General features: G+C 42.7%; 1 protein-coding gene across 7 annotated transcripts in view; it reads left to right on the top strand.

Annotated features, from left to right (window-relative positions):
- The first annotated feature begins 931 nt into the window (after nucleotides 1–931).
- itpr1b (inositol 1,4,5-trisphosphate receptor, type 1b) overlaps nucleotides 932–13,397 on the top strand; it is a 206,723-nt gene continuing 194,257 nt past the window's right edge. For 3 of the 7 annotated variants that reach the window (XM_054748811.2, XM_015959905.3, XM_054748785.2), the window contains exons 1-2: nucleotides 932–1,191; nucleotides 8,599–8,712. In XM_054748811.2, the coding sequence (XP_054604786.2) occupies nucleotides 8,621–8,712 (92 nt within the window). In that variant the 5' untranslated portion in view covers nucleotides 932–1,191; nucleotides 8,599–8,620. The remainder of the gene's footprint in view (nucleotides 1,192–8,598; nucleotides 8,713–13,397) is intronic. The other 4 variants (XM_015959911.3, XM_015959910.3, XM_015959904.3 and 1 more) reach the window with 3 other exon arrangements.

The following is a 13,397-nucleotide window of genomic DNA, read 5'->3' as shown; positions in this document are numbered from 1 at the left end:
GACTTACTTCCCAGGACTCACCTATATCTGCTCTCCCCTGCAGATGCTGCATTCCCGTTCCCAGTCCACTGGACTTCCCAGTGCGCCTTTAGTTATCTTTGTTCAAAATAAAATATTATTTTTCCCATCCATCTGTGTTCGGGTTTGATTCTGCATGTCTTGGGTTAGACACCTCCCCCAGAACATGACAAAAGCAAACGTTGTCCACTAGATGGGGCTGTCACATGCATTACGCTGGACTCGAGGTGGTAGGTTACAGCTTCATAAGCGTCGCCAACCTGCACACATCTTTTAATTTTTTTATTATTGAATGTATTGACCCGGAAAAAATTATATTGGTTAAAGTCAGCAATTTTGATAACGATATATTTTCTATTTATCGCCCAGCCCAATTATTAAGTATCTTAATTTATATAGCTAACAAACAGTGGTGCCCCCAAAGGGTGGCCACGCCCCTTCCAGCTGGAAAATGGCTGGCCACCCCACTGGCCCCCCAAGGGAAGACCTCCTCCACTTTAATAAATGTTATTTACGTTCATACACACCATATATTCATCTTCTTGATGTGCCCGTCCTGGCACATAACTATCAACAACATTACAGTCATGTGACCTTACTTTTTAAATTAATTCATTAGCATTCACTCAAGCTTTGATGGGCCATAAACTTTAGTTTAATTGTTGGCAAACTAAAAATAATTAAACAAAATAATTAAAAATAAAAATTAATAAAAAGGGGGGCATATTTCATGTTTTCAGGGTCAGATGAACTGGAGGGATAAAGTATCTCACCTTCCAAAGCCATTAAAATACATTTAAAGCACAGTCTTGAATATTCCTGCTGTAATTTATGTACTTTATAATACTCCAATCAGCTTGGGGTTTGGCATACAGAAATGCCACCTTGAGAGGACCTTTTGAAGTGACTTCATTACCCAGAATGCTGTGCGGTGTTATAAATAGCAACATAAGGGGCGTTCCTGTGGTGACATGTGGAGGAGGCAAGGAGAGGATTGTTGCCGAGGACGCGTTCAGCTGTCAGAGATAACGCTGCTCTTACCTGGAGTTTCGCTGCCATGGACTTAACCGAGGATAGCCTGTGGAAATGATCCCGTGCTGACCCACTTCTTCTCGCGTGTGCTTCCACGACTGGTTTATTATCTTCACGTCTTTCTATACGTTCCTCTGAAAGGTAAAGTCCTTGTCTGGCAGTAGTTTTCCAGCCAGCTCGTTGCCCTCTTTTGTTTTTGTTTTTTATACATCTCTAAATACCACCGACAGCATCCCTGTCAAGGAAGTAGCCCACGCGCACGCTTGTTTCTTTTCGCCGCAGCTCGCGCGCTGCTTGAACGCTGACTATTTGGGCGAAACTAAAAATGCTCCTCCGCTCCGCTCGAGGATGTTTTCTTTTACATTCACACCTCTGTGAGCAGTTCAGAGAGTTGGCAGGACGTTTGTACGGGTGTTTGTTTTCGTCACAGATAACAACAAACAAAGTTGGTGTGACTAAATGTAACCCAGGCGCCACCCACATGCAGCTTATTCATATTTATTTATATTGTTTAGAATTTGACATTTTATTCCTTATGCATAACGTTTAAGCCCTTTTAAGCCACAATTTGTTTAAAAAGTGACGTGACCGATGCTTCACATTTCAGTGGAGCATCAAACTAAGTTTTATTCTCATCTCTGGTAATAATTTAATTCTATGTTTAGTAGTAGGCCTACCTCAGCGGTTACACGTGACTTTTTTTTGTTGAATTCTTCATCTAAGTTTAAAATAAATATGTAGGCTACAGATCCCACATTAATAAAGAGAAGATACATACTTTCTGGTTATTTCTAGTTGCTTTCATTAGATTGCTACTGAACATCTGAGAGTTTTCCAAATACTAAATCTCTCCAATTAAAGGAATTTATGTAGCCTTCATAAATCATGTAAAAGTAATTGTGGTCAAAGATAACCACTGATGTTTCCAGTATCTGTCTAGCTACACCAGTTTAAATGACAGAAGGCTTTTCATAAACTCTTCTCAGGCTTCCTGATGTCTAGTTAATTAAATTGTCATTTTATTACCCTTGAAGTTGAATTGTCCTTGGTGATGCACAAGAAACCGACTCGAGATGATATTTCATTTTCAACATTGGTCAGTCAGAATCTCAAAAATGAGACTTTTTATGGGGTCCAGCAACACTCAGTGACCGAGCAGCAATAAAGAATATTTGAATTTTGTTTTCCATCTATCATTTCTGATTAGTAATAAGCACTTTCTGTAACAAATCTCCCATGTGGAGGTTTTCAGTACTAGAATTACTGTTTTAAACCAGGCCAGTGTCCACAAATGTCAGACCCAAAGGAAGACGGTTCCAGTCTGAGTCTAAAAGAGGTGTCTCACAGGAAGAAGAAAATATCATTTCTATAGCGCCTCTCAAGATAAAAAAATCACGAGGCGCTTCACAAAAACAAAAATGTAAAAATATAAAAAAGAATTTAGAAAATGTTTAAAAATATATTTAAAATGTGCAAAAATAGACAATTGTGATTTAAAAAGTGTTAAGAAAGAGAGAGATAATTGGAAATGGGGAAATTAGTGGATCCTGAGGAAGGTGGAATAGTTGGGGAGAGCAGAATAAAGAGAGAGTGGTGGAGAAGGTCATACAAAAGCCAGCTTGAACAAGTGAGTCTTCAACTGCTTTTTGAAGGAGACCACTGAGTCCACTGATCTCAGGCTCAGGGGGAAAGAGTTCCAATGTCTTGGGGCCACAGCAGCAAATGATCTGTCACCTTTGACCTTTAGCCTGGTGCTGCACAACCAGTAGGCTTTGTTCACTGGACCTCAGGGACCTGCTGGGGGTGTAGGGACTAAGAAGATCACCAATGTAAGATGGTGCTTGTCCATATGAGGCCCTATACAGGTGCTGGCCAGTAAATTAGAATATTATCAAAAGGTTGAAGATATTTCAGTAATTCCATTCAAAACATGAAACTTGTACATTATATTCATGCAATGCACACAGACCAATGTATTTCCAATGTTTATTGCGTTTAATTTTGATATTTATAGGTGACAACCAATGAAAACATCAAATCTGGTATCTCAGAAAATTAGAATATTCTAAAGGCCAATGAAAAAATGTTTGTTTCTCTAATGTTGGCCAACTGAAAAGAATGAACATGAAAAGAATGTGCATGTATAGCACTCAATACTTAGTCGGGGCTCCTTTTGCCTCAATAACTGCAGTAATGCGGCGTGGCATGGACTCGATCAGTCTGTGGCACTGCTCAGGTGTTATGAGAGCCCAGGTTGCTCTGATAGTCGTCTTCAGCTCCTCTGCATTGTTGGGTCTAGCGTATTGCATCCTCCGCTTCACAATACCCCATAGATTTTCTATGGGGTTAAGGTCAGGCGAGTTTGCGGGCCAATCAAGGACAGGGATACCATGGTCCTTGAACCAGGTGCTGGTGGTTTTGGCACTGTGTGCAGGTGCCAAGTCCTGTTGAAAGGTGAAGTCTGCATCCCCATAAAGTTGGTCAGCAGCAGGAAGCATGAAGTGCTCTAAAACTTCCTGGTAGACGGCTGCATTGAACCTGGACCTCAGGAAACAGAGTGGGCCAACACCGGCAGATGACATGGCACCCCACACCATCACTGACGGTGGAAACTTTACACTGGACCTCATGCAACGTGGATTCTGTGCTTCTCCGCTCTTCCTCCAGACTCTGGGTCCTTGATTTCCAAAGGAAATGCAGAACTTGCTTTCATCAGAAAACATAACTTTGGACCACTCAGCATCAGTCCAGTCCTTTTTGTCCTTGGCCCAGGCGAGACGCTTCTTGCGCTGTTTCTTGTTCAAGAGTGGCTTGACACACGGAATGCGACACCTGAATCCCATGTCTTTCATGAGTCTCCTCGTGGTGGTTCTTGAAGCGCTGACTCCAGCTGCAGTCCACTCTTTGTGGATCTCCCCCACATTTTTGAATGGGTTTGTCGTCACAATTCTCTGCAGGGTGCGGTTATCCCTAGAGCTTGTACACTTTTTTCTACCACATTTTTTCCGTCCCTTCGCCTGTCTGTTAATGTGCTTGGACACAGAGCTCTGCGAACAGCCAGCTTCTTTAGCAATCACCTTTTGTGTCTTGCCCTCCTTGTGCAAGGTGTCAATGATTGTCTTTTGGACAGCTGTTAAGTCAGAAGTCTTCCCCATGATTGTGGTGCCTTCAAAACAAGACTGAGGGACCTTTTAAAGGCCTTTGCAGGTGTTTTGAGTAAATCAGCTGATTAGAGTGGCAGCAGGTGTCTTCTATATTCAGCCTTTTCAGAATATTCTAATATTTTGAGATACCAAATTTGGAGTTTTCATTAGTTGTCACTTATGAATATCAAATTTAAATGTAATGAACATTGGAAATACATTGGTCTGTGTGCATTGCATGAATATAATGTACAAGTTTCACGTTTTGAATGGAATTACTGAAATATCTTCAACCTTTTGATGATATTCTAATTTACTGGCCAGCACCTGTAGACCAGAACCAGGATCTTGAAATGAACCCTGAAGTTGACTGGCAGCCAGTGAAGCTGGAGGAGAAGCGGGGTGATGTGGGTGTGTTTGGAGGACTTGGTCAGAAGCCGAGCACAGGCATTCTGAACCACCTGTAGACGGTTCAGGGAGGTTCTGCTCAGACACGTGAAAAGAGAGTTACAGTAGTCTAAGCGTGAGGAGATGAAGGTGTGGATAACTGTCTCAAGTTCAGAGCGGGACAGAATGGGACTCTGCTTGGCAATGTTCCTGAGATGGAAGAAGGAAGAGCGAATAAGAGAACTAACATGAGAATCCAGGGTGAGAGCTGGGTCAAAGGTCACGCCAAGATTCCTGACAGAAGCTTTGGTGTGAGAAGCAAGCTGACCAAGAGAGTCTCTGACTTTGGGAACCAGCTTGTCTGGGGCACAGATGAGGATCTCAGTCTTATCTTCATTGAGCTGAAGAAAGCTCCCAGCCATCCAGGTTTTGATAGAGTCTAAGCAGGTGTGTAACAGCTGCAGCTTAGACATCTCATGGGGCTTGAAGGAGATATACAGTTGGATGTCATCTGCATAAAGATGGTAGGAGATTCCTTTGAATGAGCTCAGGATGTGCTGAAGAGGAAGCAGATAGAGGAGGAAGAGCAGAGGCCCCAGCACAGAACCTTGCGGGACACCATGGGTAAGAGAGATGGTGGAGGACCTAAACTTGGAGACGGCCATAGAAAAGGACCGCTCAGAGAGATAAGGGGAGAACCACTGCAGAGCAGATCCTGATAGGCCTACCCAGCCTCTCCAATAGCAGGTGATGGTCAACAGTGTCAAAGGCTGCAGTCAGATCCAGGAGGACCAGAACAGAACAGTCCCCTGCATCACTGTGAGTCAGAAGGTCAATAGAGACCCTTAAGCCGGGCATACACTGTGCTACTTTTTCACTTTTTTGAGCCGATTTTCCACTCGTGCGAGAATCTACAAGATCGGGGCGAGTTTTGCGCCGAGCGTCGTGTAGTGTACAGGGGGTTACGAGAGGCGATTAACACCACGTGACCAGCTACCGATCAGCAATCGTGAGCTCGCACAAACTTCTGGCGTGCTTAATATTTTGCTCGTCCCTCGTGAGAGTATCGCATTGTTGAAGCGGCACTGCGACCCCAAAAGTATCAGAACTGCTCACGGCGCATGCGCAATCATGCATCAACACCGCTCGCCCGCTATTTCCCTAATAACACACGTTTGTTTTTTGTTTCTACACGTTTTTTTTACTCACAAAGATTGACAAGAAAGCGTGTTTGTCGTGTTCATGTCAAATTAAACTGATCACAAAACACAGATTTACTTTCTTTATTTCGTTTTCCTCATCCAACCCCCATAAATCCCTGTGTGTCCTCCTGCAGCACTCCCGAAGGACAACAGGCAAGACAAAATAGTCTGACGTGTTGTGTAAAAACTGCTATTTTTAGCATATTTTTAGGTCCGACGTGTTGCTACCAGACGTACAGTGTGAGCAGTCAGATCGCATCCGAGAACTGGGTCGTGCACTGTGAGCACATGACTCGTGAGATCTGCCCTGCGAGGAAGTCGTACAGTTTGAGCTGAAGCTGAGTGCTACGAGTCACACAGTGTACGCCCGGCTTGAGGAGCTGTTTCAGTAGAACGAGCTCTACGAAAACCTGACTGGAAACTATCATAGATGTTATGTTCATCAAGAGCAGCTGTGAGTTGTTTAGCCACAACCTTTTCCAAGATCTTGGAGAGAACGGAAGTTTAGAGATGGGTCTGAAGCTGCTATGGAGAGAGGAGTCGAGACTCGGTTTTTTAAGAAGCGGGTGGATTACAGCGTTTTTAAAGTAAGCAGGGACCTGACCAGAAACCAGAGAAGCATTAATAATGGAGAGCACGCTGGGACCGATGGACTGAAAAGCATTTTTAAACAAAGATGAGGGTAAAGCCTGGTTTATGCTTCTCCGTCAGCTCCACAAGGGACAGACGCACGGACTGACGGAAGCATTTTGCTCTCACACTTCTCCGTCACTTCTCCATCTCCTGGAGAGTGTTGCAAAGCAATTGCCCGGCAGGACAACAGAGGGCGTAGCGTTGTTCTGTGGTATCCTGTCATGTATCGGTCCAAGATAGTGTGTTTATATTGTGTTTTTTGTGTATATAAGAGACTTTTAACACGTACATATTTGTCTCTCATTCTCCCACCTCTCCATGCGCGCTCTTTTCACTCCTCTAGTCACGGGAGGGTTAAACGTTCATATTTTTAGAGTTTTTTCGCGAGGTATTCTTCAAGCTTCTCCGTGTCTGCCGCTAGTTATCCCCGGCTCTCTTTGCAATGGCGGTGCTGTAAACAACAGTGGCGTCCTGACCAATCACAAGCTTGCGTAATCCGTCTCGTTCGACGGATGTTTTAAAAAGTGGGCTTGACTCCGTACGTACTTGCGTGCCTGCCGGAGCCCTACGCAAGGACGGATAATGGCGTTGCGTGTCTCCGCACCGACGCAGACGGAGAAGCATAAATCAGGCTTAAGATGTCGAGGGGGCATGCAGAGGTCTTCATAGAGTTACCTAGTTTGGTTAACTCAGGCAAAGAAACAGGAGCAAAGCAATCTAGGATGATGGGCCTGGTTGGAGAGGCAGTGATAAGGCTGAAGGAGAGATGCTAGATCTAACCTTATTGACTTTGTCCACAAAGAAAGACAGAAAGTTCTCACAGTCTGCAACAGAGTGGGTGGAGGCTGTAGGAGAGGCAGGAGAGACGATGCTGCTGATGGTGTTAAACAGCACCTTGGGGTTCCCTTTGCTCTGGGACACCAGGTTGGAGAAATAGGAAACCCTGGCGTCTCTGACTGCAGAGTTAAAGGATATCAGAAGATCCTTTAGGTGCAGCAGATGGACGTGGAGATGGGTTTTCTTCCACAAACGCTCAATTTTTTTGCATTGGCGCTTCAGGCTGCGAAGGCTGTCAAGGCTGTCAGGAACTCTGTGACCTCCTGGGGACATAATGATGCCTAACATTAATCAGTAATTAGAGTTTAAAAGTGTTTGTCATTTGGAGTTCCAGATAGATCTGACGTGGCCTAAATTGATAACTGCAAACCAGAGCTTCTCTAGCATCTGAAGCTTTTGAGCTGGCTCGCTAATAACGTTAGAATATGGAACATATTAATAAAAAGTTTTTTTGAAAATATCTCCACGGGCGTTCAGAAGTGTGTGGAATGGATGTGCAATTTCTCCTTTAAAAGCTATATTTATAAAGATAAATACGATGTTTATTCTGTCTGGTATGACGCTGTGTTAATGTTTACATCTACCAGCCACTAGAGGGCACCGTTGCACTAAAAAGTCCGCTCAGCAAGGCAATGTTGGGACTGTGTGAAATGGCAGACTTGACAAGTCAAGCTAGCCTGGCAAGCCAGACTAAATAAATGTATTATTTAGTCTGGCCATGCTCCATTGACGGCTCTCGGTTGTGGGGCGGGTTCTACTGTTGTCTTTCAAATGATCTCCGCATTCCACTGGACAATGAATGTGACATACTCTTGTTTCACTCTGTTGCATCATCCCACCCACCAGGCATATAGAGTGTCCTGATTGGCCCACAAAGCGGATAAAGCTCTGTGATTTGTTCACTAAGCAGATAGAGCACTATGATTGGCCCACCATTATGGACCAATCACAGCTCTTTATATGTTTGAAACCCCTCTAGAGAGCTGTGATTGGCCAGCCAGAATGCTGTTGGGGCTGCAGAGGTTCCAGTGGAGCGTTGCTAGACCAAACTTTGCAAAGCAAGAATTTGGTCTAGTTCACTAGGCTAAAGTCAAGCAGCTGATTCTGAGCCTAGAAGATCTTCTAATGGTAAACACTGTAATGAAATAAACTTTTTAGTAGAAATTAGTCCTTGTCCTGTACGATTTCTCTGTGAACATGGTGCTGGAACGCGTCAGCAGTGAACCAACGTCCCAACAGCTGGAAAATGTTGTCGTGTTTTTGCAATACCACCGCTGAACACCAGAGTTCACCAGATTATCCGTGTTCCATATTCAACCTTGAAATGGTTGTGTTGTCTGTTTTAGGTGCAGTTAACCCAGAGGAAAGATGTCGGACAAGATGTCTAGTTTTCTCCATATCGGGGACATATGTTCCTTGTATGCAGAGGGCTCCACCAGTGGATTTATCAGCACTTTAGGGTAAGCCTGCTGTTTTATGCTGGGATTATACTTGTTCACATACTTGCTGCTGCACTGCATGTAGTACTGGTGGAATCCGCTAGGGGCACAGCACAGAACTTAGACCGGATAGAGTGCCGCTTTGTAGGTTACAAACAACACAAACATGGCAACATTAAAATACATCAGCAGCTGGTTCATTTTGAAATCACAACACAAAAAAACAACGGTGGTATCGTAGATGGTATGTAAGACCTGTAAACCAGAGACAGCGTGACAATTGCAAATGCGTCTTGCACGTTTTGTCAACTGTCCCTACTGGTTACTCGCATATTGCAAGCGCATCACATTCATTTCAGAGGATGATTCAAACAGACGAAAATTAAGGGTGACTTTGCCAGGCTTCAGGTCTCCGGTCCAGAGAGACTCAAGGTTGGTTAATGCTTGACACGTCCGCGAGGTTCGCACGGCTCCGCGTGGCAAAATGGTGTCATTTTAACAACCACACCCCTCCACCTGGCCTCCGCACGGCCCAAACTTTCCGCACCGCGCCCCTAGGAAATTTTCTAAACATGCGGACGGTCGAACACGGAAAAACATGGCGGACTGGCAAGAACTAGTTATGGCAGAGTTCGTAAATACAGACATCTGTATGATTCAGTTCTCAAAGATCACCGTGATCAACATGTTGTTAATAATTCTCAGAGAGAAATAGCTGGCACTGTCGGAAAAGACGAGGACGCTGTTAAAAATGCTGGAAAAACATGAGGGACCGATATGTGAAGGCAAGGAAGGGGAACAAACGGAAAAGTGGTGATCCTGGTGGAAACAAGAACACTCCACCAATTCTAAAAGAGCTGAGTTGGCTCTCAACTTTCATTAACAACTGTTATAAACAACAGTAATTTCTACTTCTACTATGGTGTAGAGTTGGATGCATGCCGTAGAGCTCCATGCTGCCTCCTACAGTTTGGGAGAATATTGGCTCACCGCAGAGACAAGCCGCATGAACCATAAATGCTGCAAGTTGTGAAGCGCGTTCCATCCGCGAGCCGCATCACCAAGCGTGAAGTAAATGCGTCAAGCATAAACCAAGCTTCAAGTTGCTAACATGGTTTTCTGCCCACAGGGAGCAAAGGGGGCTGGGAGACTATTCCTTCACTCTCTAAAGGCTAACTTAGGCTCCTATACTGGCACAAGAAGATAATAATAAAAAAAAAGACAAAACTATGACAGCAGCAATTCCATTCACAAGAGTTAAAATAGAGAATAAGAGAAAATATTCAAGTAAACATAACACAGACAGAAATACTTCAAAATTAAAAAGTACTCAAACATTCAGAAGTTCAAAAAGCTTAATATATACACCTTTTACAAGTAAATATAAATAAATATGGAAATAACGTGTGGATTTAGAAAAAGGAAGGTGGAGTATTATAGGGAATGGTAAACATTAGGGAAGCTATCACATGCCTCCTATCATGCATGCTTACATTTTAAAAATTTTATGTGCACAATAACTTACTTTTCCTATAAAGTTAGTTATAGGAAAAGTGACATGTTTACTTAGTCTCCAACAGCAGCTGAATCTCAGTTTCGCTAAGCATGATGCTAAGATGTGTGTATTAGTTAGTCGTGTTTGTTTTTTTCTTCTTTATATTGCATGATGATAAAACATTTGTAAAGATCTTCAGATGACAAAAGCAAGCCTTGGGAGAAGATTCTTGTTTTGGTTGTATGTTAGCTGTCTAGCTACTCATCGCTACGTGCTGTGAGAACAGCGTACGTTCACTGCAAAGGGCAAATTTCCACTTCACAAGTTGTGCCAAATAAACTATAAATATCTCAAAAACTTTACCTCAGATCTGTCATGCTTTTATATTTTAAGACAGAGAAGTAGCTGAAGAGTTTGATGTGTAATATGTGAGTGGTATGTAAAATTTGGCTCAGTAAAAGACTCAATACTGATGCAGCTATTTTCCAATACTGACATTTGTTGCCAATACTGGCCAATATTCATTGTAGACTGATGATATCGGACATTACTAGTAAACATGAATAGCTAAATGTGCTAACACAATGACCAACACGTGCAGGTAACTACAAAACAGCAGGGATGAAGGGATGCAAAAAGGTGATCTACTGGGTTTTGGTGAACAGCGGTGCACGGTCCTGACTTCTAATGCTAAAGAGCTTTCAACTGACTACTATTTAAACCCCTCTGTACCTCTACCCTTCCCTGTCATAGTTCTTCTTGCTCATTGCAAACTTAAAAACTATACCAAACTTTGATTAAATATTTGATTTAATTCATGGCACTTTAAACAGTCAATGTGTAGTTTCTACCATTAATCTCTGAAAATATCCATCAAAATGTTGTTTTAAATGAATTAAATGATGCTCAGTTGTAGTAAAATATTGGCGGATCTAAAGTATCTCTAAAATACATGGGAGTGGATCTGAGTTTCTGGGCCATGCCATATTAGACGCCATGTTTCCTTCTACGGGAGCCCATAAGGACTAAATTTGTAACAAGCGGTTACAAAAATGTCGCCATTCATAAACGTTGTTGTTTTACACGTTTACCTCTTCACTCATTGCCAGTGATGAAAGGGAGTCTGGTGTGCTTGTTATTTTGCTGGAGGTTGTGATTTTTGACCCTAATGGCCAACCCTTGCTAAGGTCTTAGTCAGACACAAAAATACTGCTTGGTTGCAGTGATTTAGGTATCTACTGCCCCTTGTTGCCAGGGAAAATACACATTGTCACTTCAGCTGTGCAAAAACTAAAACCATAATTAAATAACTATATTTTTCAGCATTTATGAAAGAGTACAGCATTCTGGGAAGTCTGTTCCATCCAGTCAGTAATGTGGTTAATGAATGGTAAACACTAGTGGTTCTGTTAGCTTTCTTTTAAGATTCACGTTTCCACTTCAGACTAAGGCTGCTTACTTTTAGCTTCCATCTGAAAATGGCGGTTGTGGGTTTAGCAGCTACTCTAGCTTTGATAATGATTGCATCATCGTGTGGGCGGGGTAGAAAGAGGTTCATAGCAAGCACCAACTCTGGCCCAGCTTTGAGTTGGTGCTAAGTTAAGGAGCAGTTCAGAACCAGAAAACTGGTGCTACAGTTGTCAAAAATAAAAGAACTGGTGCTAAGTCAGGTTCTGGCACTAAACTGGCTCTGGAACCAGCTCTGTAGAAAAATCCCCTTTGTGTACCTTTTGAGTTAGTTGGCGTTGAAACCAACCCCCAGATAGATGACACTCATTACTGTTAAACAGAAGCACTACTATAACTCATTTAAGGTTCAGTGACCTTTGTATCTGTAGAATATGGTTGCTTTGAGGACATGGTAAAAATGTATGTCTCCATTTGGCTGATGGTGGTAACTCAACATAAACTTGGGTAGGAATGTGTATTTGGACTTTTACACTAAAAAAGAAAAGTAAGAATCTTTTATACAGTGCCTCTTAAGAGCAAAATCTAAATCACAAGGCGCTTCACAAAAACAAAAAAAATAAAAATAAAGATTAAACTGAAATTATTTAATTTAATTTTTTTAAATTCTTTCTAAAAACATGTTTTATTTACAAAACAAAATGACTGTTTCAGACTAAAGGAGCGCCAGGAGATTTGAACACTGTTCAAGGCCCACTAGATGCACCTGAAGTAGTTATGGTCCCTTTATTGGCAATTTTGATGAAGTCTAAGATTTCCTATAATTTAATTTATTATTGATCATCTTGGTGGTGAGATGCTGCATTGTCTAGTTGTTTTGTACCTTTTCCTCTCTTTTAGACATCTTGAATTGGCCTGCATCAGAGCACCATCCCTTTAAGTCGCTGACATCTCTCCTCCTCTCTAATTGTAGGCTATGACTTTAAAATGCATTTCCTTAAATAGAAATAAAACAAGCTGGGTCAAGTAATTTAAGGTCACAGAAATGGCAAAGATATAGAGCAGCATGCCAGTCGTACCATATTTGCACGATTTTCTCCCTGGCTGCGGTCCGTTTTTTACACCACAGAGTTAATCTCATCTCGTGGTAAACATGAGCTCAGCACCCTTATTATTACGTCCTCCCTCTCTTTAAATGCTGTGATCTTCCTCCTCAGCCGTGCAACAAGCATCCTTTCCACTCACCATCATTTGCACGCAGCCCTCCTGCTTGCCAGCTTTTGAAAGCTACCATCTTTCACGGTTTAGTGCCTTGCGTCGCCAGCCATAGCAACAGATGTGTGCACAGCTTTGATGACTGTCAACATGACAGTTCTCATTTGTCAAATTTCCCGTTTTGTGTTGCCTGTATTAGCCCCCCCACCCCCCAACACACACACCTCAGCAGGAGTGCTCTTATTTAAAGAGGATGGAACTAAAAATAGGACCATTGTATTAGATTTAGCCTCTGCTGTCAGCATTCTGAATGTGACCCCCTGGCCAACGGTGGCATCCACCTGGACCAGTGCTGGCACTGTGAGGCTGTGGATGCAGCCAGATGCTGTGTCTTCTCTTGACATTTGACTCCTGGTTCTTTTAAGATTTTAGCCCTCGAGTATGTCATTGTCATCAAAGGATATGTATCTTCTGTGGCTTAAAATTCCTTAAATGTAATGCTTTAGAAATAAAATGTCAAATTCTAAACAATATAAGTAAGAGCCACCTCCTCAGGTCAAGACTCTGCAGTCCACTTACACCTGAAGGA

This window comes from Nothobranchius furzeri, chromosome 3 (genome assembly GCF_043380555.1).
Source record: "Nothobranchius furzeri strain GRZ-AD chromosome 3, NfurGRZ-RIMD1, whole genome shotgun sequence".
Taxonomy (NCBI): domain Eukaryota; kingdom Metazoa; phylum Chordata; class Actinopteri; order Cyprinodontiformes; family Nothobranchiidae; genus Nothobranchius; species Nothobranchius furzeri.
Note: the sequence above shows the minus strand (reverse complement) of the source record. Positions and strands in the feature narration are given on the sequence as shown.